A 24,912-nucleotide genomic window follows, 5' to 3' on the forward strand; every position below is an offset into this window, starting at 1 on the left:
AGCTGAACAGAGAAATACAAAGAGTAAGTTTCGATTCTGACGCTGGGAACACACTATCAGTCAAGCTCATTCTGCCCGTGCCCACCACTAAAGTGGGAGAAGGCCTCTATCTAAAGGGAAAGGTATGCGCTAATAAGAACTGTGCATTCACTAGTGTAGCAAATCTGAGCTTTGAAGAAACATAACCTAGATAAGGCCATTTCTCGGAAATAGCAAAGGATTAGTTTTGATCATGATTCAAAATGGCACCAAAATACAAAATGGTGCAGCGAATGCTAACTTACATAGAACAATACCAAAATCCTTTCTATTCTAACACAGCAGGCCACTACATTCCTCTCAAACTTTATTAAAACCAAAACAAGACCAACCTATGGAAATAAAACTATGCACACAAGACACCACTTAGTCTCTCAGTCTTGAGAGGCAATCCACAGGACATGGTGGACAGGTGCAGCTGGGAGCACCTGGGCATCTCGCCACATGTCCTTAATTTAACCAGCTACCACTGGGCACGAACACGGTGTAGACAGAGTCTGGATTCATTGGCAGCCTGTCCGTTGGATCAATGTCCACTTATGCACTGTTAGATAGGCCTGTGTGCTCTCGCCGTGATACTGTTGGTATCAAACAGTTTAACCATGGTTAATCGGTGGAGACCCGCTTCAGAGTCTTCTCTTGGGGCATCTGCACACTGTGATGACAAGTCTTGCCAGGGGCGCCTCAGTCTCTTGGTGCTTTGCAGGTGCAAGGCTCCACCCTGATAATGAGTTGCTCCTTCGCTGGATTGGGTGATGCACATGGCAATGATGATGTGGTTGCCATTACACCTGGTCGACAGGTGTTGAGAACTTGCCTGGAGTGAAAATTACTGGCGGGCTTTGCAGCCATGTAGCTCGGTGTCCTTGCTGGTGCTGTTCCTCTCCTGTGGCATTTGAGGTTGCTAGCAGGGATGCCATCTGACTCAAATTGCCAACGCTCGGGAACTGACATAGTGGGAGAGACACAGTTTGTGCTTGCTGGCTGCTTACATGTGGTTCTCCCATTGAGCTGTCTCCAGGGATATCGCTCCACCTTGGTGGCTGTCTTGTGTCTGCGGGTGCACTCTTTTGAGTGAGTCCTCATACTGTCCCCTTGTTGATCTTTCTAGCGCATCTGTGGTCGTCCGGTTCTTCAGGGTGACATGAATGTCACTCTTTTTTTCCTCATGATGTGGCATTGTGCCACATTCTCTTCGTCATATTGCGGTGGTAGCCGTTTGCCACTTGGGAATGTGCGACTCTCGACAAGCCTGTAATGGGCTGATGTGCGACACAGTCTTAAGGCAGTTTTGGGGGCACTCCCTGCTTAGTCTCTGGCCTACTGCAGGACTGTGTTTCAGTTATGATGTAGACGCTCATCCTGCACTCAGGCAATAGTAGGCCTTTACTCCCCTCTTTTCTCCGGGGTGCGCTGTGCATGTGCAGCATCTTATTTGCAGGCACCTGGCGGGCAACCAGGCTCTTTTTGTAACTTGCTTTGTTTCTGTGAGATTGCCCCTGCTCTTCTTGTGGTGGTGGCAATTCATCACAATGGGGCATGCAGCGCCGTCTTCTTGACTGCGCTAGGGGGGCATGTGCAGCGCACAGTATTCTTTGTGGCTTGCTAGCTGTCTAGCAGAGCCTCTTTGCTGTGGTATACAGTCCTTCTCCTCTTCAGGAAATAGGCAGCCCACTTGGCCAGTCTACTCTCTGTTGCTGCTTGGGAGTGCAGGGCATTGGAGGCGATGGTGTGGGGTTTGTACCATGCAATACCAGGTTATGCATGGCATGAGTCTCTGCTGCCTCGTTGGGGCTGTTCAATTGCAGATTGCTGTCATTTTCTGGTGTGGTACCACAATTGTCCACTAGGTGGCACTGTAGCCACTACTGACAGGCCAGGGCAGCTGTCCTCTACTGCGGGCCGTGATTGATGGTGCCGTAGGCCTCCTTGGAGTCGCCTCTGCATGCACTGCTTCAGGTGAGGTCGTGCATTGCAGGCTCTGTACACATGCCAGGTGGTATGTCTCTTTTACAGTTATATCCCGGGGGCTGCTTCAGGTTTGTCACTATTGCCGGGTGCGGTGTGGCGAAACAGCAGCTAGGTGGCCCTGCAGCTGCAGTTTCATATACTGCGTCAGTTACAGAATCAGTGGGCCTTTGCTGCTCATGTAGTGCTCTGTGCAGGAAGGTGCTAGGTTTTGCTCCATGCAGGAGCGCCCAATCTTGTTCCTGCAGGTGGGCCGCTGTGGGAGATCTCTGCACTTCCTGGCGTCGGCAAGGAGGTGCCTGGTATGGATGCGTATACCTCCCCGCGCTCATCCTTCCCTACATGCTGGGTAGGTGCAGTCCTGTCCTGCTGTTCGTGCCGCACTGTTCACGGGTAGTTGAGGGCAATATGAGCTCCTGCATGCGGGATCTGCAACAGTACACCGTGCACAGTTCTGCCTCATTGGGAAGGCGCTCCCCCTTTCTTTTCTCTCTGGGACGGCAGGAAGCAGGCAGGGCAGCTTGTTGGGCCTTGGGAATGGGACAGGAAGCGTGGGGAGGGGTCACTCACTCCTTTCCCACCAGTGACAATCAGTCGCAGGCCCTTTGGGAGGGAGGGGGGCAAGCCAAACCGAGACCCATTTTGTGTGTGAAAAAGGCCGCTTAATTGAAACAGATCCATATTACAAAATAACCAACTGGCAACTGCCTTACAAAACTAAAGCCTCGCTATACATCGAATAGCTGACCCCTGATTTCCCCCCCCCCTGCCCCTACGATCCCCTCAAAAGTTCCCCCTCCTTGGCATTAACATAACAACAACAGTACACAGTATTGCAGTTAAAACTTCTTCCCCCAATGACACCCGGTTCCCTACCTGCCTTCCTGCAACTGTAACTAACAAACGTCTATCCTGAAACTTAGACTACCTGCCCACCGTTTTCCTGCCCCTGCTCACAAACTTCCAATACTTAACCAAAAACCCGTGCCAACCCTGGCCTCTTTTCAAAACCCCGCAAGCACCTGTTCCAAACGAAAACCTCCATAAGATCCCTTATGCACCTGTCTCCACAAACCTGGCCTAAACTAAAGAACAAACCCCAAAGACTCCACCCAGCTAAAATTCTTAAAAAGAGGGATGGGAGGGCGGGGCCAAGAAAACTATTACTAGCTACCCTGCTGCCAGCCACCAGGTCACCAAAACCTAAAATGGTGGCTGGCAAATCCCCTCATAGGATTATATAAGCATTGGGCTACATGGGCCATAATTGGGCCACGCCCAAAAAAGCCCAAAACCACAAAATGGCCGACCCGGCCAGCCCAAACCACCCGGGGGGCAGACCTCACTACGTTTGGCTGTCCCCTAAACCCCCCTTGGGAGAAAGGGGGGCATGCCAAACCAAGACCCATTTTGTGTGTGAAAAAGGCCGCTTTATTGAAACAGGTGATTATTACAAAATAACCAACTGGCAACTGCCTTACAAAACTAAAGCCTCGCTATATAACGAATAGCTGACCCCTGACTCTCCCCCTCCCGCCCCAATGATTCCCTCAAAAGTTGCCCCACCCTGGCATTAACATAACAACAACATTACACAGTATTGCAGTTAAAACTTTTTCCCCTAATGACACCCCGTTCCCTACCTGCCTTCCTGCAACTGAAACTTAGACTACCTGCCTACCCTTTTCCTGCCCCTGCTCACAAACTTCCAATACTTAACCAAAAACCTGTGCCAACCCTGGCCAACTTTTCAAAACCCCGCCACCCAGGAGAAAGGGGGTGACGACCACTACTGCCTAGCCCCCTTTTTTCTGCCCCCCCCCCCGTCCTGTAGGCCTCTTACTTTCTAGGGTGGCTCTGACCATCTAACGTTCTGGCTAACACCTCCCTAATTTCCAACAAATAAAGGTCCATCCCCAGCCTTGACAAGTGGACCCCGTTTCTTTCAAAAAATTCCACTGAATCAAAACGAATATCTCTGTGCACCAATCAATCTACCAAAACTCAATTCCCTACAAAAACAAGACCTGTCCGTATTAAGCTTCCTCCTGGCTCCTCCAGACCCAGGTGCAAACTCAGTCCATACCACAAAACATCCTGACCACTGTTGTTTAATAAGTGCTAAGTCCCCCTTCATACTTCTCATCAGGCCGGTGCCCTTCTCTTTACACAAATCGTTTTCACTCAAATGTATGACCAAATTGTCCAGACACCGACCCCCCCCCCCCAACTAGCAGACCGTTAAGGCACAGAGTCGGCTCCTTCCACAACATGCCCCCTTTTCCTTCCCATGACACTTTAAACAGTTTATCATTAAAACCAGGAATTCGTTTGTGTTAGACCTGTCAGCCCTTTGGGTGGTCCCTCCTCATCATTATTTATTTTGTCCCACTTTTGCCTCAAACCCTGTTTGAATTTTTCCTTTTTGGGAACCACCAGACTTTTTCGTGTTGCTACAGATTCAGGGAGCCATTTTAGCTAACCCTGAAACTTCTGTCTGAGGGCCTGGAGCACAAAATGGTGGCCACCTGTGACATCACCAGCATCCACTGGAACCTACCAGCACCTTCCAGAACATTCCAGAACTCTGTGACAGTTGGAGGCGGTTTAGAATGTTGGGAGGTTAAGACAGAGTGTTGGCAGTTGGAGCTGGCAGTTGGCACCTGACTTTAGTTCACTAGCTCACTCGTTTGCATTCTAGCAACTGCATGAAGTCACATGTAGCATGTGCACTGAACACCATGACGGTAATTTATTCCGCGCTGCCATATTCTGGTCTTAAATTTTCCCTTCTCTCTCTTCCTTCCTTTCATTTTTCCATGTTTTTCCTCAGGCAATTCCTTTAAACACCAGGCTTGTTCATTGTCTCGTCCTGATGATGATCCTTGTATCCTTGTAATAGGATCGAAACGTCGTCGACCCCAATCTAGACAGCATGCACATCAGTCCATTATGAAAAAAAGTGCACTGTTTGTAGAAAGAAAAGCTTAAAACATTGGATTTCGTAATTAAGCTCTGCTTGTCCTGCCTGTATTGTTTGTTTGCTCTGTATTTGTTTTCTTCCCCCTACGGATACAGGACTGTGTCCCACCTCTGTTTTACTGTTGAGTATTGTTATTTTTTTCATTGAAGAATTAAATTGGATGTCCGGCTGGACATTCCTAAAAATATAGTTTCGATTCTGTACTATATTCATCCCCCCCATTCCTTAAACCAAATTGAGGACCACTGTTTGTTTAAAATCATCAATTACCCAAGGTCCTCAACTACCTATTGGGTTCCCTTGTTCTGTAAAAATATGGTGAAGGGAGAGCAGCACAACAGTGAAGGAGGAAGGAGTGAAGCAGCAGGGGTGGAAACTTGTGCCTGGAGTGGGGTCCATAAACCCACCCTTGATACTAGTCCCTACTGATGGATCCCAGCCTGTAGCCCTGTGTGGGAAGAAGCCAGAAAAACTCATCCTAAGGACCTGGACAGCAGGAACAGGCCTTAGAAACAGAAAGCAGCAAGATCCTGACCTGGAAACTGGTTTCCCTGGAGTCCGGCGTCGAGTAGCCTGAGACCTGGAGCCCGAGGTGGAGAAGCGGCGCTGACTGAAGAAGCAGACGTCGTACCCGGAGCCGCCTGAGGTCGTAAGAGGGCGCCGACGGAGGTCGTGAGGAATACCAGAGGTCGAGGAGGAAGTCAACCGAGGTCGAGTGAGCGGCGTCATCGGAGGAGTGAAGTCCGCCCTCCGGAGTCGTCGGAGACCGAGGTGAAGTGTACCGGAGGTCGGGAGTGAGGATCGCACTCCGGAGTCGCCCGGAACCTGAGAGGAGGAGCACCGGAGGTCGGGGGTGAGGATCGCACCCCGGAGTCGCCGGAAGTCGACATCGAGGCCAGGCCGGCTGACGTCATCGAAGCCGAGAGCGCAATCGGACCGGAGCCGCCCGAAGTCGACATCGAGTAGAGACTGCCCGACGCCGTCGAATCGGAGGTCGAGATCGAACCGAGGCCGCCGACATCGGACCGGAACCGCCTACCGGCGTCGTCAAAGAACTGACATTGTGCCGAGGCCGCCGAGATCGAACCGGAACCGCCTCACGGCATCGACACGACTCCAGCGGCGTCGGAGCATCAGAAAAAGGGCAGTAAGTGGAGTAGAGGGCGCCTAAGGCCCTGTGGAGACCTGAGAGACTACTCTAAGGGGCTAGGGAGGTGCTGAAACCAACCTGACTGTGCCAGGGGTGAACTGGGACTAACCTAGAGAGGTTGTGTGGAGAGAGAAAGCCAGGGCACTGGTATTCCCCCCTTGATCTACCTCAGTTTAGGCCTCAGCCTTGTCCCAGCCAGGGAGTAGCCCCCCTCAAGCCTTCCACAACCCTACAAGCTGTGCCTGGGCCAAATCAGCCCTTAGGAATTGAAAAGTGATCTGATTACATGAGTGTTGCTGTATACTTTTAATTATTTATTGGGGGCACTGTATTTATTGTGTTTTACCTATTTATTGCTTTACTATATTTATTGGTCCACAGGACTTGTTGGTGCACAATATTTATTGGTACAGTATTTATTGCCTCCGAATATTTAATTGCCTGTATTATCTGCACTTATATTTATGTCCTTTATATTTATGATCACCCCTATTTATTGAATCTTCAGACAGTATTTATTTGACCTGCACTATTTAAAATTTGTATATTGTGATTGACTTATTTATTTTTCCAATCAGCAACTAAGAGAAAAAGATAAAGAGAGATATTTTCATAATTTTTACGGTGTAGAGTCGTTTTTGGAACGGATGCACGCATGGTTATTGTATGGGTATATTGTATGCTTAGCACGGTGCCTGATTCCTGACCACTCGAGCCAAGCTACCACAGTGTGTTCGGGAAGTCCACCACCACCCCTTCTAGTGTGGGAGTGGTTTTCCAACATAAATTGGTGTTCAGTGGTGGGATAGAGCTGTGCCTACATATACTCAACAATAACTGTGGGTAGTCCATAGGCCTACACCGGGAGTTTTCTCAAAGCGGCCTTCCTAATTGTGGGATTTAGTTTTTTCCAAATTTACTCTGGTGGTGGGAGGAGGTATTATTAAAGGTACCCCCCTGCATTGTTACTGCACAAAACCTGTCCTCTAACCTGAGTGGGCGAGATGGAGTTTGTACTAGAAAATCTAGAAACGTACACTGTGGCCCAACTCAGGGAGTTTTGCCAGCGGGAGGGGGTGTACTGTCCCCCAGGAGCAAAGAAGGGTGCACTCCAAACCAGCTTAAGGGCTTGGGGGGAGGCACGCAGGGAAAGCAAGGCTGAGGAGGAAGACAGGGATGGAGAGCCTGACCCCGAGGGGGCTGAGATGTACCAACCTGAGGTGGGGAACCTGTCAGCAGGGCCCAGGACACTTTCTAGGAAGGGCAGCACTGTCTCTAGTGGGGGCTTATCCGAAGTGGAGTTAGCAGATCGGAGGGAGAAAAGACAGCTCACATGGGACTTAGCAAAGCTGGAGAAGGAGAAGGAGGAACAGAGGATGGCTCATGAGACGGAGAAACAGAAGATGGCTCATGAGATAAGACTGAAAGAGATAGAGCTTCAGATCCTAAGAATTGGGGCACCAACTGTTCCTAATGGTGGCAGCAAAGACCAAGAGATCACCAGGGAATCCAAACCCTACCTGCCAAAGGACATAGTAGCTAGCTATGGGTTGGGTGATGATATCGCCAAGTGGCTAGCGGCCTATGAGGTCTCGTTAAGGGCCCATGGGGTTCCAGAGAAGTACTGGGGAGGGGGATTGTATAAGTACATGCCTCCAGCTGGTAGGGATGCTTTATTGGCCCTCGAAGAGGATGAGCAGACCCACTACCCCACCATGAAACTGGCGCTCATCAGAAAGTTTGGACTAACACCTGAAAAGTACAGACAGAAGTTCAGGGGTAGTCACAAACTGGGCACACAGAATTGGGTGGACTTCCTGGACTATGCAAAGAAGGCACTGGAAGGTTGGATTCAGGGCAGTGAAGTGAGGAACTACGAGGAGTTGTTTGACCTAGTACTGAAGGAACACCTGCTCGAGAAATGTTTCCCTGAACTGCGGCAACACCTGGTGGATAGCAAGCTGACCAGTCCCCGGAAGCTTGCTGAGGAGGTGGACATTTGGGCTAGTACCCGGGTGTCCACAAGGGGGACTGGAGGGGATACTCAAAAGGCCGGACAGGGCGCCCCCCAGAAGAAAGAGGGAGGGGAAAAGAAAAAGGAGTTCTCCAAAAGCCCCCAAAATAGCTTCCAAGGAAAGGGAACAGGATTCACCCCTAGGGCTAACCCACCCAGAAACCCTAATCCTGGCCAGAGTCAGCAGCCAAGTGTTGTCCATTGCTACGAGTGCGGTGGCGTTGGACACTATAAAGGAGATCCGAAGTGTCAGAAACGATCACCCCCTCCCACTGGAGGAAAGACCCCCGGAGTAGCTAGTGTAGTGCTCGGGGAGGAGATGCCCTTAACTAAGGGAAGGGAGTGGGCGGGTGTCACTTTAGTGTCCCTGGGAGAACGGGAGATGGTTCCTAAGATCCAGGTGCCCGCAAATACCGCAAAGTATGGGCAGTGGATCACCATCAACGGCCAAAGAGGGGAGGCTCTGAGAGACACAGGAGCCAGTATGACTATGGTGCGTAGCCAGCTGGTGTCTCCAGAGCAGGTAATTCCCGATGTACTCCACCCAGCTGCGATGGCTGACGGCAGAACAGGCCACTATCCCGTGGCCGAGGTTCCCTTTGAATGGGGGGGGGTTGCAGGTTCACTTCGAGTTGCCGTAAGCCCTGCCGTGCCAGTCGATTGTCTGCTGGGGAATGACATGGAGCACAACGCTTGGAAGGAGGTGGAATACCGGACTCACACCGAGATGCTGGGTACACCTGACTGGGCCTGTGTTAGCACAAGGTCCGCGACTACCCGAAGAGGGAGTTCATTCCGGCTGGAGCCTGGAACAAAGGCCCAGCCAGCTGCCAGTCAAGGGAAGAACCGAGGACAGGAGGAGCCTGCCTCGGCGTCTCCACCCCATAGGACGGATAGGCCACCGGAGGTGGTGGACCAGGAGTCTGCGGAGGGGGACGTTACCAACCTGGAGGACCTACCCATCCCGGCCGAGTGGCACGTGGAGGGAGGCCCGTCCAGGGAGGAATTCTGCCAGGGCCAGAGGGAGTGCCCTACCCTTGAGGGGCTGAGGCGACAGGCCGAAGCCCAGGCAGCAGGGAACGTTGAAGGGAACTACAGTGTTTACTGGGAGGATGGCCTCCTCTACAGTGAACCCAAGGCACCCCTACATGGATCGTCACGAGCCTTGGTAGTTCCTCAACGTTATCGAGCCTTCCTTTTGGAGTTGGCTCACGAGATACCATTGGCAGGACACCTGGGGCAAGACAAGACCTTCGCCCGTCTTGTCCCACACTTTTATTGGCCTCAGATGAAAGTGTCGTCCGATACCTACTGCCGGACATGTGTGTCTTGCCAAGCCAGTGGGAAAACAGGGGTGAAGCTGAAAGCTCCCCTGGAACCACTTCCTGTCGTTAGCACCCCCTTTGAAAGGGTGGGCATCGACATTGTGGGTCCATTAGATCCACCAACTACAGCTGGTCACAGGTTTATCCTGGTTCTGGTGGATCATGCCACACGGTACCCAGAGGCAATACCTCTGAGGACCATAACAGCACCTGTTGTGGCTAGGGCCCTGATGGGAATCTTTACCCGAGTGGGTTTTCCCAAGGAAGTTGTGTCCGACAGGGGGACCAACTTCATGTCAGCATATATGCGGGCAATGTGGAAGGAGTGTGGAGTGACCTACCGGTTCACAACTCCTTACCACCCCCAGACCAATGGTCTGGTGGAAAGGTTTAACAAAACCTTAAAAGGCATGATCAGAAGTCTGCCTGAAAGCCTGCGGAGGAAATGGGACGTCCTCCTACCCTGTTTACTCTTTTCATACAGGGAAGTGCCACAGAAGGGAGTGGGCTTCAGCCCCTTCGAGCTTCTGTATGGGCACCCTGTACGTGGACCTCTTAACCTGGTGAGAGACGGATGGGAAAGAACTCCCAGAAAGCTCCCCCAGGATGTGGTGAGCTACATGCTGGCCTTCCGGAGCCAAATGGCTAAGTTGTGGAAGCAAGCTTCTGACAACTTGGAAGCCAGCCAAGCAGTGATGAAGGCGTGGTATGACCACAACGCTCACCCGGTGGAGTTGGAGCCGGGCCAGAAGGTGTGGGTGATCGAACCAGGAGAGCTTAGTGCCCTCCAGGATCGCTGGTCAGGACCCTTTGAGGTGTTGGAGAAGAAGGGTAAGGCTACCTACTTGGTGGACCTGAAGACCCCTCGTCAGCCCCTGCGGGTGCTGCATGCCAACCGCCTCAAACCCCACCACGAGAGGCCCGAAGTCATCTTGATGATGGTGACTGACGGAGGAGAGGACGTGGAAAGCGAGCCTCTCCCTGATCTGTTTGCGTCTCAAGAAAAGGATGGGTCGGTGGAGGGAGTGATTCTCTCCCCATCTCTAACTCCTGAACAGCAGGAGGACTGTCGCCAGGTCCTGGGGCAGTACTCTTCGTTGTTCTCCCTTGTCCCGGGTAGGACTCACCTGTGCGTCCATGACGTGGACACAGGAGACAGCCCACCTGTGAAGTCCAAGATCTACCGGATGTCAGACAAGGTGAAGGCCAGCATTCATAGTGAGGTCACTAAGATGCTGGAGCTAGGAGTGATTGAACCTTCTAGCAGCCCCTGGTCCAGTCCGGTGGTGTTAGTACCAAAAGCTGCACCACCGGGTGCCCAACCAGAACTGAGGTTCTGTGTGGACTACCGGGGACTGAATTCAGTGACAAAAACTGATGCTCATCCGATCCCTAGGGCGGATGAATTGATTGACCGGCTGGGAGCTGCCCAATATCTAAGTACCTTTGACCTTACTTCGGGGTACTGGCAGATCTCTTTGACTGATGGAGCAAGGGAAAGGTCAGCCTTCTCCACGCCCAATGGCCACTACCAGTTCTGTGTGATGCCCTTTGGGCTCAAGAACGCACCTGCCACGTTTCAGCGCCTGGTAAACCAGATCCTCACCGGAATGGAGAGTTTCTCTGCTGCTTATCTGGATGACATAGCCGTCTTCAGTAACAGCTGGGAGGATCACTTGCGTCACCTGCAAGCTGTTCTCCAGGCCCTGAGACAAGCTGGATTGACGATCAAGGCCAGCAAGTGCCAGATCGGGCAGGGGTCGGTAGTGTACCTTGGACACTTGGTGGGTAGGGGAGCGGTGCAACCCCTCCAGGCGAAGATCGAGGCCATCATGGCCTGGGAACCCCCCAAGACACAGACTGAGGTCCGAGCATTTTTGGGCCTCACGGGATATTACCGCCGCTTCGTGAAGGGGTACGGTACCATCGTAGCCCCCCTCACGGAGCTCACGTCCAAGAAACAACCTCGACGGGTAGTCTGGACGGAGGCTTGTCAGCAAGCCTTTGAGAGATTGAAGAAAGCCATGTGCGAGGCCCCGGTCTTAAGGGCCCCAGACTTTTCCAGGAAGTTCATTGTCCAGACAGATGCATCGGAACATGGCATTGGGGCAGTGTTATCGCAACTCAACGAAGAGGGCCTGGATCAACCCGTGGTCTTCCTATCCAGGAGACTACTTCCCAGGGAACAGAAGTGGAGTGCAATAGAGCGTGAAGCCTTTGCAGTGGTATGGGCTCTGAAGAAGTTGCGGCCATACCTGTTTGGCTCGCACTTCCTGGTTCAGACCGACCACAGACCCCTTCGCTGGCTGATGCAGATGAAGGGGGAGAATCCCAAGTTGTTGAGGTGGTCTATTTCCCTACAGGGGATGGACTTTCAGGTGGAACATCGGCCTGGAGTGGACCACGCCAATGCAGACGGTCTCTCAAGGTATTTCCGCCTTAGTGATGAGAACTCCCAAGGGGTTGGGTAGCTCTCCCCACTTTCAGCTGGGGGGGACGCGTGTTAGACCTGTCAGCCCTTTGGGTGGTCCCTCCTCATCATTATTTATTTTGTCCCACTTTTGCCTCAAACCCTGTTTGAATTTTTCCTTTTTGGGAACCACCAGACTTTTTCGTGTTGCTACAGATTCAGGGAGCCATTTTAGCTAACCCTGAAACTTCTGTCTGAGGGCCTGGAGCACAAAATGGTGGCCACCTGTGACATCACCAGCATCCACTGGAACCTACCAGCACCTTCCAGAACATTCCAGAACTCTGTGACAGTTGGAGGCGGTTTAGAATGTTGGGAGGTTAAGACAGAGTGTTGGCAGTTGGAGCTGGCAGTTGGCACCTGACTGGTGAAGGGAGAGCAGCACAACAGTGAAGGAGGAAGGAGTGAAGCAGCAGGGGTGGAAACTTGTGCCTGGAGTGGGGTCCATAAACCCACCCTTGATACTAGTCCCTACTGATGGATCCCAGCCTGTAGCCCTGTGTGGGAAGAAGCCAGAAAAACTCATCCTAAGGACCTGGACAGCAGGAACAGGCCTTAGAAACAGAAAGCAGCAAGATCCTGACCTGGAAACTGGTTTCCCTGGAGTCCGGCGTCGAGTAGCCTGAGACCTGGAGCCCGAGGTGGAGAAGCGGCGCTGACTGAAGAAGCAGACGTCGTACCCGGAGCCGCCTGAGGTCGTAAGAGGGCGCCGACGGAGGTCGTGAGGAATACCAGAGGTCGAGGAGGAAGTCAACCGAGGTCGAGTGAGCGGCGTCATCGGAGGAGTGAAGTCCGCCCTCCGGAGTCGTCGGAGACCGAGGTGAAGTGTACCGGAGGTCGGGAGTGAGGATCGCACTCCGGAGTCGCCCGGAACCTGAGAGGAGGAGCACCGGAGGTCGGGGGTGAGGATCGCACCCCGGAGTCGCCGGAAGTCGACATCGAGGCCAGGCCGGCTGACGTCATCGAAGCCGAGAGCGCCATCGGACCGGAGCCGCCCGAAGTCGACATCGAGTAGAGACTGCCCGACGCCGTCGAATCGGAGGTCGAGATCGAACCGAGGCCGCCGACATCGGACCGGAACCGCCTACCGGCGTCGTCAAAGAACTGACATTGTGCCGAGGCCGCCGAGATCGAACCGGAACCGCCTCACGGCATCGACACGACTCCAGCGGCGTCGGAGCATCAGAAAAAGGGCAGTAAGTGGAGTAGAGGGCGCCTAAGGCCCTGTGGAGACCTGAGAGACTACTCTAAGGGGCTAGGGAGGTGCTGAAACCAACCTGACTGTGCCAGGGGTGAACTGGGACTAACCTAGAGAGGTTGTGTGGAGAGAGAAAGCCAGGGCACTGGTATTCCCCCCTTGATCTACCTCAGTTTAGGCCTCAGCCTTGTCCCAGCCAGGGAGTAGCCCCCCTCAAGCCTTCCACAACCCTACAAGCTGTGCCTGGGCCAAATCAGCCCTTAGGAATTGAAAAGTGATCTGATTACATGAGTGTTGCTGTATACTTTTAATTATTTATTGGGGGCACTGTATTTATTGTGTTTTACCTATTTATTGCTTTACTATATTTATTGGTCCACAGGACTTGTTGGTGCACAATATTTATTGGTACAGTATTTATTGCCTCCGAATATTTAATTGCCTGTATTACCTGCACTTATATTTATGTCCTTTATATTTATGATCACCCCTATTTATTGAATCTTCAGACAGTATTTATTTGACCTGCACTATTTAAAATTTGTATATTGTGATTGACTTATTTATTTTTCCAATCAGCAACTAAGAGAAAAAGATAAAGAGAGATATTTTCATAATTTTTACGGTGTAGAGTCGTTTTTGGAACGGATGCACGCATGGTTATTGTATGGGTATATTGTATGCTTAGCACGGTGCCTGATTCCTGACCACTCGAGCCAAGCTACCACAGTGTGTTCGGGAAGTCCACCACCACCCCTTCTAGTGTGGGAGTGGTTTTCCAACAGTCTGAAATAACTTATTCATGCCTCTACGTACGCCCACTTCACGAAGAAGTGTCCCACAACCCAGATTGATAATTCCAACGAAAGGGGGGCCAGCCACTGAACCTGAAACAAGAAACATTGCGTGAACTTATGCATTGTTAACAACCGCGCTAAATTCCTTATCCCTGCAGCGCAAGTATCGCTTATAACAATCCGAGGACCACCTCTCCAAGCGCATAATAACACCCTGTCCCCACCCTCTATTGCTTGTCTCTGATGCTGCACCAATCCGGAAAGAGTGTGTCCCAAAACCTGCACTGACTATGCCCAATTCCCTTAGTGCCTTCCTCAGCACCGCTAGCAGATGGAAGGCTGTAACTCTTTTCCCATTCACTAAAACGGACTCCCCGATATCCTTGAATGCTGTTCGCCAGTGAAGCCCCCATCTATAAGGGCAAGTAAGCTTAGGCAATGGAGCCTGCAACAGCAACCATGTTCTCTTGCCCATCTTATCCGTTTTGGGCTTTTTTAAGCATATATTTATCACTGCATCGCGCAAGACTACCTCTTCCCACCTGATCCTCCCACCCCTTCTGTACCTGAACAACTCAGACACTCTATATGCACCAAAAAACATCCACACCATCAATGTGGACAACAGGCATGACTCGAAAGCGTCCGTGCAAATCCTTGGCCAAATCTGTAGTACTCCTCTCAGCAACTGCCACGACAAGGGGCCCCTGACCAGATTCAGCTGGCCATGCTCCCTGGCCCACCCTACCAGCATCCTTGCGCCCAATTCACCCGCTGAAAGCATGTAACCCCAGAGCAATTTACCCATGAATGCTAATTTTCCTGCAATTGACCCCCTGGGGTCAATCCAGGATAAATTGAATCACATTGTCCCTTCGTTGCAACTCATTTGAGTGCCGCTAGGCTCCTGACAGTGAAAACTCCCTCCATGTTAGGTTATAGGCCATCCTAGTAGACTTATCCAGTGATCCTACCACCAGTTGTAGCATCCTGTGTTTTGCCTACTTACCACAACTGCTGCAACATGGACGTCGGGATCCTGTTGGCGTCCTTGGCAAACCACGGAATCTCCCCCACTGCGAACAATACAAAGCATCTGCTATGTCATTGTCCACACCTGGGACGTGCAGTGTTCTGAACTCTATATCCTGACGCAACAACCTAGGACAAATACCCTCAGCAACTGTAACACTTGTTCGTCCCTTGCGGACTGACGGTTCACAATCTCTACAACCGTCATATTATCAATTCTAAAAGTCACCTTCCAATGTGCAAGCTGACTACTCCATAATGTCACTGCCACAACTAAGGGGAAGAAATCCAGAAATGCAATGGATCTACCCCCTTCCTTCCATGCTGTCGGCCTCTACTTCCCCTGCCAGTAGAGGCCAAAACCTCTGCTGCATCTGCAAATATCTGCACATCCCAAATGAGATCCCCCTCCCGTGCCAGTGGAATGCCATTGTCAGTTTACAGAAAAACTCGCTACATTCTCAAATCTTCTTTTACGCCTGCAGAGAGACGCACATGATGATGAGGCAATCTGTTCCTTACTAATGCCCTACCAAGCCTCCTGAAAAAGGTTCTCCCTACTGTTACTACCCTACATGCAAAGTTGAGATGCCCTAGCAAGGCCTGTATCTCTTTGACTGTTACTTTTTCCAGTGCCAGCATGGCGTTAAGCAATTCCGGCATTTTAATCCTTTTATCATCCGGCAACCGGGCTTGCATTTTTCTGGAGTCAATCTCAATTCCAAGAAAAGACCGTGCCGTGCCGGGGCCCATCGTCTTTTCGGGTGCCAATGGCACTACCAACTCCTCCGTCAGCTCTTTGAAGTTTTCCAGGGCCTCCTGGGCACTCCGTGGAGCCGGGGATTCCAATAAAGAAAAAAATCATCCAAGCGATGGGTCACAAGCACGTGCCCCGTCCTTTTTGAAAACAACCACTGCAGAAAGGTGCTAAAACAATGAGCATGACATAGAACAGCCCATCGGTAATGCCTTGTCCACGTACCATTTACCATTGAAATGGATACACAGAAGATCCCATTCATCTGGATGGACTGGATCCAAACGGAAAGCCAATTTTATGTCGCATTTTGCCATTTCCGCCGTTGCGCCCGCTGTCACTACCAGTGATATGGCTACGTCAACTGAAGAGTAAGAAACAGTAGCTTCCTTTTCATCAATAAAATCATTCACCGAGCACCCTTCTGGCCATGATAATGTCCAGGTTCTTTCTTGGGCACCACCCCAATCAAGTTGTCCAGAGGCCAATCTGGGAAAGGGCCCGCCATTTTCCCTTCCCTCACCTTTTTGTCTAATTTCTCTTGTACAACCTGTGAATGTTCTTTTGCTGACGCCCCCCTGTGTTCCCCACCCCGCTGCCACTGCTGCCTCATTTGCTGAAACACCCCTCCCCCAAAACAGTTGACCAAGGGATGTTTCCCCCTGCATTTTGAGCACTTATGGCAAAATCCGCAAAGTTTGTACGTGCACAGCCCTTTATTGACATCCCAGCAGGACCCCCTGCCTGTCACCTTCTGGTATTTCCCTACCCTCCCCTCCCCAGGTAGGTTTCCCTTGAAAGCAGCAAAACCAAAGGAAATGATGGACGGAGTGTTGAAGATTGCAAGCACTCACCCCCAGTCAACTGATCTGGGTTTAATCCATCACCGTTCTTTAGCCCACTCTGCCACCCCAGTTCAGAAATGGCCATATGCAAATCAGTCTGACCCTGTGCCTCATGGGAACAGTCCAGCCCGAACTGCCAAGCAATATCTCCCCTGGACCGTAAACAAGCTTCCTAGGACCGGTTTCTGGCATTTGAGCCATCTTCAGCCAGGCTTGCTTGAATCCAGTGGCAAAGTGAGCAAGGGACTCGCGTCTGAGCATACCCTGCCAACTTATGGCGAACAAAGCAAAACCAAAGGAAATGATGGACGGAGTGTTGAACATTGCAAGCACTCACCCCCAGTCAACTGATCTGGATTTAATCCATCACCGTTTTTTAGCCCACTCTGCCACTCCAGTTCAGACATGGCCATATGCAAATCAGTCTGACCCTGTGCCTCATGGAAACAGTCCAGCCCGAACTGCCAAGCCATGTCTTTCCTGACGTGAGTCCCTTTGTCCCCAGACGCATCAGAACCTCGTGCGCATTCTGAGGCTCCGACGAGAGTGCGCGAGGGTGTGGCCCAAGGGCTGAGGAGCGCATCTGTCGCAAAGGGGCAAAAGGTCCACAGCTGAAGGGGTTAATACATCAAGGGCGGCCTGCCTCGCTCAGCAGGCGCACCGCCTCCAAGACCTTATAATCCTGCATAACTATGCCTAACTCGCTAAACGCAGCTAATCAAACAGCCAAGAAAACAGCTAATTAAACAGCCAAGAAAACTATTACTAGCTACCCTGCTGCCAGCCACCAGGTCACCAAAACCTAAAATGGTGGCTGGCAAATCCCCTCAGGGTTATATAAGAATTGGGCTACGCCCAAAAAGGGCCAAAACCACAAAATGGCTGATCCGGCCATCCCTAACCCCTCCCAAACTGCCCGGGGAGAAGACCTCACTACGTTCGGCTGCCCCCCAAACATCCCTTCACCGCCAACCATGCTGAGCAAGGGGCACTCATTTCTCGTGGCAGTGCCTGCCTCAGGCTCCATGCATCAGTGGTGCGGCTGGCAGGTACTTACAGAGTACTCTGCAGGGTCTACATGTGCCGATGTACTTGCCTCCCTGGAGGTACGCATGCATGGCTTTGTTGGGAGAGCGCTGCTCATTTCTCCCCCTCACGCCGGGACAAACTGTGGCAGGTTGAGGTAGCTTATGGGCTCTTCACCAGGCAGGGGCGTTGCGTGGAACCTGGCATACCTTGCTGTGCACGTTCGTTGGTGTTTTGACCAAGGCACTTGTTTCTGCTTGACTGTGCCGCTCGCTTTGCACAGTCCCTCAGCAGGCGAACGGTAGCAAATGCAGTGAGGTGCTGGGGGATCACCATTTTCTCTTTAATGCAGGCAGTGAGTTCAACCTCATCTTGGGGCAGTGTCTACGGTAGTTCTCTTCCACCTTCACAGCTGATGAGCGAGGCGGCACATCATGTGGGGGTCAGACCTCTCGCCACCATTGTAAAATCGTGTGCCCTAGGTCCGCATCCTATAGAAATAATTGTCGCAGACACCATGAGTATGCTTAATTAACTGGCCACGAGCGCATGCACTTGGGCACGTTTGTTAGCAGACCCACGTCACTGTGTTGGATGAGTGTGAGGTGTGTGTGTTTGGCGAGCCGTCAAGGGAGTGGCTGGTAAACTTATGCCTGCTGAGACACTAGAACGTGTCCAGCAGGACACTACTGGCTGAACACGAGGAAAAGGGCAAGGGAGGCGACCCGTCAAGCCTAAGGGGTGTGCCTAGAATCTCTCATGTGCCTGGCTCCCTTTTCTACTCACTGATTAACCTTTACTTCTGGTTTCAGGTCAATAAGGAGATCGTGTCGGGGCTGAAATATGTACAGCACACCTATCGGACTGGAGTCAAAGGTGAGTGCCAATGGGTTGCAGCATTAACGACCGACCAGGAAAGAATGTACTGTACTGTACTTTCAATAGTACAGTAGACACAGTGGCACCGGGGCCCAGGGGCATGAGGGCGCAACTGAACCCAGTTTATTGCTGTCTTTGCCTACCCAACAAGCAGCCAGGGCCCTGTTTTCCTTGCCTTTACTCAGGTCCATGGTGCCCTGTTTACGCCACTGGTTGGATGTGATCAGGGATCATGGATTATAGCGAACTGGAGTTGCAAATGAGAATGGTGCTGGGGCTTTTTCTGGCATAGGAGGGTGAATGCACAGCTCAGTGTGAAGAGTGCTAGGTGGTCACAGATCAGTGAAGGGTGGGATAACAGGACAGTAGCTACCAACCCGAAGTCAGATGGGCTAGGGATTGGTCTGGTAGCCCCGGTACCATCTCCTGGCTGTGTATGGTGGTCACTGTTCCTGACTGCTGGTCAAACAAGTGAAGGGTTGAATGCCTCAGATCCACAATGGAGGCTCAGGGCAAAACACAGCCAATGAGAAGGCTCGATACATATTCAGGCCACCACCGCAAGCCCCATATGAGGCACAGGCTGAACATATGGGTCTACCTACTAACACTGACCGTCCTCCCACCCACCCAAAGGTGGAGTCCTTGGAGCAGTAGGACACTGTCGGGGCAAGGCCCAGGTAGGTCAGTATGGTGAAGAGGTCATGAAGAATAAACACAACTGGGCTGGAATTTCATCTTTTATTTACACATCACATGAATATGAAGCTGTACTCACTAGTTCATGACATAGCAGGAAATTATTTCATGACTTTCTTTTAATAGTCTTTTTTACTACAAGTAGATTTTAATGATATCCACAAAATGTTATAGAAAGATACAAAAACTAATACTATTCCCATGCCCTTGCATGGAGGTAATAGTGTTCTGAAAAGTATAGGCAAACCAGCATTGCCAAAGCCAATAGGTCTCAACTTTAATTTGTGGGCACAAACCCATTGGCTTTGCCAGTGCTCATGTGCTCATGTGCCTTGTGATACTTCATCTCCAGATGTATTGGGTTTTGCCAATAAGTATAACAAAGCATTCCAAGAGGGCCAGCGGTGCATCCACACGAATTTGCATGGATCGGCGACCATCTTGGAATGATTTTTGTTTTACTTTGACAAAAAACATTCCAAGACAGCCACCCATGTGTGACCATGTATGCCCTGGTTTTATAAAAAAGAAATTGCCACGTAGAAAGTGCAGGGGTAAGAAGGGGAGGGGTGGAAGAGCCAGCGAAGTGGAAAGGATAAAGAGCGTGCAGATTCTAGAGCGCAAGGGAGAGCTCAGGAAGGGTGGGTAAGTATTGGCCAAGAGGGAAGCAGGGGAGAGAGTGAACAGAAGAGTGGGAGAAAGTTGGGGCGATTAGGTTTGGTAGAGCGTCAGACAAATGGATAAGGGTGAGATACTAATGGCAGAGCTCTCCTACAGATTTGTTCCCATCAAACCATGAAAAAAGTAACACAGTAAAATGGGACCCAAAAAAGTTCCTGATGTGACGAGTGCAGGAATAGATATTTACACCAATGAAAATTGGTAAGAAAGCAATAGTCCACAGTGCAGGCGAGATCAAAAACTGACAGCAAAGCCATCAAATGAATAACAGGAGCTGAATCAACTATGCAATTAGCAGTAAGAAGCAGACCCAAGCCAGCTTTATGAATATTGTAAACTCTAGAAGCCTTATTCACGAAGGTAAACTTACACTTTTGTGTAAGTTTATGATTTTTTGTAATTTGCAAAGCAGTTTTATAAGAAGTATCTTTGCGACTGTCCATATTTTTATGTGCTACTCATAAAATTACTTTGTAAATTGTAAAAAAAATCGTAAACTTGCACAAAAATGTACGTTTACCTTTGTGAATCAGGCCCATAGTCTTTGACAACAGACTACTGAAGCCGTCTGTAGTTGAGACCTAAAACATGTAAACATAATATCTACGTACACTACTAGCTTCTAACCTTACATCCTGCGTCCACGCTTGTACACTAAATATTTCAACATGTTTCATCCAATCTGCTCTTATTTCAGACTTCCTTAGAGGACTCTTTTTATGTCCAAGAACAATATTCTTGTGAGGCATTATTTCATAAATTATGCCTTTAATTAGTGGCTGAGTATGGTGGACCAGCTTTTATTTTGAACAGTGAGTAGGCAGTAATGGGTGGGTGGTAATGGTGCAAGTATGAACTCAGGATGCCAAAGTATCTGGTGAGCAGTCATCGGAGGAAGGTAAGCTCAGTTGAAAGGATCCCACAGAGTTCAGAAAGGAGTTTTAAAAGCATTAAGAGATCATCTCCAAGACTCAAGTCATGACCGCTTCGTGACTTAGTACTAGGTCATCAGAATTTCCCAGTGGCCTTGAGCATGAGGAGTAGGAGTTGGAGAATATCTTCATATTGGTCAGTGGTTCAGGTGGGATCGGCTACATTAAGGCTGGTAGTGTGAAGGTTGTATTAATGCTGATTGGATCATGATGTACTGCAGAACTGTTAATGACAATCCCTCTACTTTCTTTCTTTCCACAGTGGACAAAGCTACCTTTATGGTGGGCAGTTACGGCCCACGACCAGAGGAATATGAGTTCCTGACACCAGTGGAGGAGGCACCCAAAGGCATGATCTCCCGTGGAACTTACCTCAACAAGTCCTATTTCACTGACGATGACAAGCATGACCACCTATCCTGGGAGTGGAACCTGTCCATCCGCAAAGAATGGGCTGACTGAGTACAGCCCCACCACCGCAGACATCCCAGCAAGAACACCACATTCTGTCTGTCCATCAAAGGCCCCATATCTGTTTGTGTACCAGAGATGCTGTTTTCTGTCTGTCCATCAAAGATGATATATTCTGCCTATCAATCAAATATGCTGTGTCCTGTCTGTCCAGCACCTTGTTTGTTGGTCCAACAGAGATATTGCATTCGCATCCATCCATCAAAGATGCTATGTCTTGTCGGCCATCCATGAACTCTTTTCAGTCTGTCCACCAAATCTTCTGTGTTGATCAGTGATCAGGACAATGTCCTGCCTGCCCACCTAAGGCATCCTGTTTTTTTCTATGTCCTAGTGGCCATTCCATCCTGACTAGTAGCCAGGGTCAGCTAATTGTCCTGGCGCTTTTTTCAGGACTCCTTTTTTACATCCTTAGTCACTCCCAGGACTCGGTCTCCTGGTATTAGTACCCTCCAGAGGTACATAGGCTCTTCATGCCTTATTTCTCTTCACACCCAGTAATATAAGGCATGTGAAGTTGAAACTCTACTTGATCTGCATTAGTGCACTCCACTCAATTGCACTCCAGAGACTGTGCTGTGCACCCCTGGTATATGCTGTGCACCCGAAGACATTGCTGATCATACCCATACTGCAGCCATAGACTGTGCCGTACACTGATGGAATGTGCCAAGAAGCTCTGTGGGATCCAAGTACCTGCCGGTTGGCCATCTATGTGCCCTTGACCTACCCTATGGATCAGCCTAGTTCAAATAGGCTGGGTATAGATTGCCCCAGTTATGTATTAATGTGCATAAATATTTGCATGGGTTAGATATATATCGATATGAAGTTGCACCCCTGAATATTACACTGTGTTATGCAAAAATGCCTTTGGAATGGAACTTAACTTATCCTGCCTATTATTATAGCTAAAGATAGTGCACCCCTTGCCTACCATTTGTCATATCTCTTCACCAGGCAGTCACCTCCAAATAGTCCTTTGAGTATGTAACCACTTGGCATGATTAAACATGCACTTCCTCTGCCACCGTGATTTTATTGCAATAGGAGGAACCGGTCAATTACATGATGTCCACCAAACTCACTAAGTGCTTCAGATACTTTAGTCTGCTACTAGTCTGCTTACCCTGTCTTTACTATACCTGTCTCAACATGGCACAGTGTGCGCCAAAATAAAGAGATTGCTGTCTATTTTCCACCAATGTGGTGTGGTATTCTTAGTATCAGAACCCGAGGGCCATGATGTTATATTGTTTTACAGAATTGATGAGCGCACTATCACCTTGGAGGGTATCCTGCTGCTGCAGCCCAAGTGTGAGTCTAGGCTCACCTAGTGCCTTGTGGGACTACTTGAAAAGCCATGTCTTCAACTTCTTGTGCTATTTAAGAAGTGAGGAGGAGGCTCTAATTTGTAGCGGCGGGGTCGTTTCATGCTTTAGGAGCGATTAAGGTTAAGGCTCGACCGCCAGATCTGATTTTTTGTATTTGTGAAAGTAAGAGTCTGTAGTAATAACCTTACGGAACCAGGTTTGTATTGTTAATGTTTTATTGTAAGGTACAAAGGGTAGAAACCACCCGAGCTGCTAGCCATGTAGACACCATACGCCTCAGCTCTTTTAACTCCTAATCTGTTCAAAACCCACCTGTTTTATCCCACACCAGTGTAGTATAGTGGACGTCACGAGGCAGTGAGGAGCCCAGACTACTACATGGGTCTTTTCCTTTCATAACAAAACATTTTCTGCACAGCTTTTCAATACACTAATAAAACATGTCAACATATATGTAAAAGCACCAAACATGGAGACTATAGTTCACCCAAAAAAGCGACCAAGTACAAATAAATTAAACAATATGGATAATACAGTGCCTGACATATAAAAGCAAATCAAGTCAATTGACAATAGTAAAAAACCTAAGAAGCTTGATTGCAAAACCTATTGGAAACAAAATCTGCAATAAATATCAAAAAAGAATTACAGCGGATCACCTCACCTGAAGTCTACGCTCTCGTACACTCCTCCGCACAGCTTGAGAATCGTACTGTTCACTGCATCTTTGTTCACTGTTTTTTTAATCTGTTACCATGTTCAGAATTACCCTGTGGAGACACGTTTTTTCCAACAATGGAAAGTTGAAACGTATCCTGTCTGTGTAAAACCTTTAGTACTCTAGCAAGATTCCACCAATGACAACCCTCAACACTAAAGGCACTGCCACATATTTGTCAGCCACCACAGGTTCGGAGAACTTTGCATCCCCTTTCTTTTTTCATATCATAATTTTTGCTTGCGTATGGCATTGGTTACATTATTTGTCACAAGCATGGCAAAACTTCAATCAGCAACGATCTGTGCAGGTAATAGCGGTGGGGCGGGGTAAGTGGGGATTTCGAGGGACGATGGAGAGGGAAACGTAATAATTTATTTAATTTTCCCTCTGAATCGTCCCTCGAAATGCCCCCCCCCCCCTTACAGGGCCCCACCGCTGTTACCTGCTTGGACTGCAGCTGCTTTCAATAGACATATTCTGATTCAACAATCTTCGCATCCATGCAGGTCTGAATTGAGTTGTAGATTTCCTACCCTTAAGCAGGCTGAAGGGGGAGAATGTTGGTTGATGCCTGAGACATGGTCCTGTAGAACCACAACATGGTTTGCACCGCTGTGTTAACAAGATGCATGTTATATAAAGCCCAGCACACACTCACTGCCAACACACAGCTGAAATGCTCAAGTAGACCGTTGGTTTGAAGGTAATAGAGTGAGCTTGTGAGATGCCTACTATTGCTCATTTCCAGAAATTCTTTTGTGTCAGATTAAACAAATTGTACTCCATTGTCAAAAAACAAGATTTCTGGGAAAACCTTCTCTCCATACATCTTTAAGAAAATTCAGCACTGATTTGGAATCCGGTTCTCCAACAATTAGAATCTCTGGCCACTTCAAGTAGTAATCAATGAGAACTAAAGTGTCAGATGATTAACTGAGAAGAGAATTGAATGGCCCCATTAAATCAATTCCAAAGTTTAACCATTGCCCAGCGGGTCATTTAATGGGATTAGACGTTTTCAGAGTTTTGGTCACTTGTTGAGCATACAACGCAATCTTTGACCAGCAGATCGACCTCCCTGTCCATCTGCGGCTATCAGAATGCAGAACGTGCGCTAAGAATGGTAAACGTGGCTCCCAAATGACCTTCATGGGCACTTTTTACTATCAACATCCTGAATCTCTCGGGAGTAACCTATTTGTCAAGTCTCATAAGTAACCCATTCTCCAGACACAATTCTTCAGACACTTTATTAAACGGCTGGATACTGAAAGCAAGAGTTTTATCCTTAGGCCAACCCTCCTTGATATATTTGGATACTAAGCATAGCATCTTGACTAGTGGCAGCCTTCCATTTTGCCTCTGGAAAGGACATTACTTCTCCACCTCTACTGCTGAGATAATACAACCTTCATCCTCAACGCCATCTTTGACAGATTCAAGTTCACGTTCCTCCTGCTCATGCATGCGCACCTTACTGGGAAAAGGAGACAAACAGTCTGCCTTGATGTTCCCCCACTTCCTCCCCCAGGAATGTGTTCAACAACAAATCTAAACTGTAAAAGTCTTGTGGAAAACCTGGCAATGCCGT

General features: G+C 49.6%; 1 protein-coding gene across 6 annotated transcripts in view; it reads left to right on the plus strand.

Annotated features, from left to right (window-relative positions):
* The window catches only part of ARHGDIB (Rho GDP dissociation inhibitor beta), a 103,207-nt gene extending 80,742 nt beyond the window's left edge, over nt 1-22,465 (plus strand). For 5 of the 6 annotated variants that reach the window (XM_085601013.1, XM_085601012.1, XM_085601010.1 and 2 more), the window contains exons 5-6: nt 18,417-18,480; nt 21,058-22,465. In XM_085601013.1, coding sequence (XP_085457139.1) covers nt 18,417-18,480; nt 21,058-21,257 — 264 coding nt within the window. In that variant the 3' untranslated portion in view covers nt 21,258-22,465. Of the gene's footprint in view, nt 1-18,416; nt 18,481-21,057 lie in introns of those variants that run through there. The other variant, XM_085601017.1, reaches the window with a different exon arrangement.
* The last annotated feature ends 2,447 nt before the right edge of the window (nt 22,466-24,912 follow it).

This window comes from Triturus cristatus, chromosome 4_2, assembly GCF_964204655.1.
Source record: "Triturus cristatus chromosome 4_2, aTriCri1.1, whole genome shotgun sequence".
Lineage (NCBI taxonomy): Eukaryota > Metazoa > Chordata > Amphibia > Caudata > Salamandridae > Triturus > Triturus cristatus.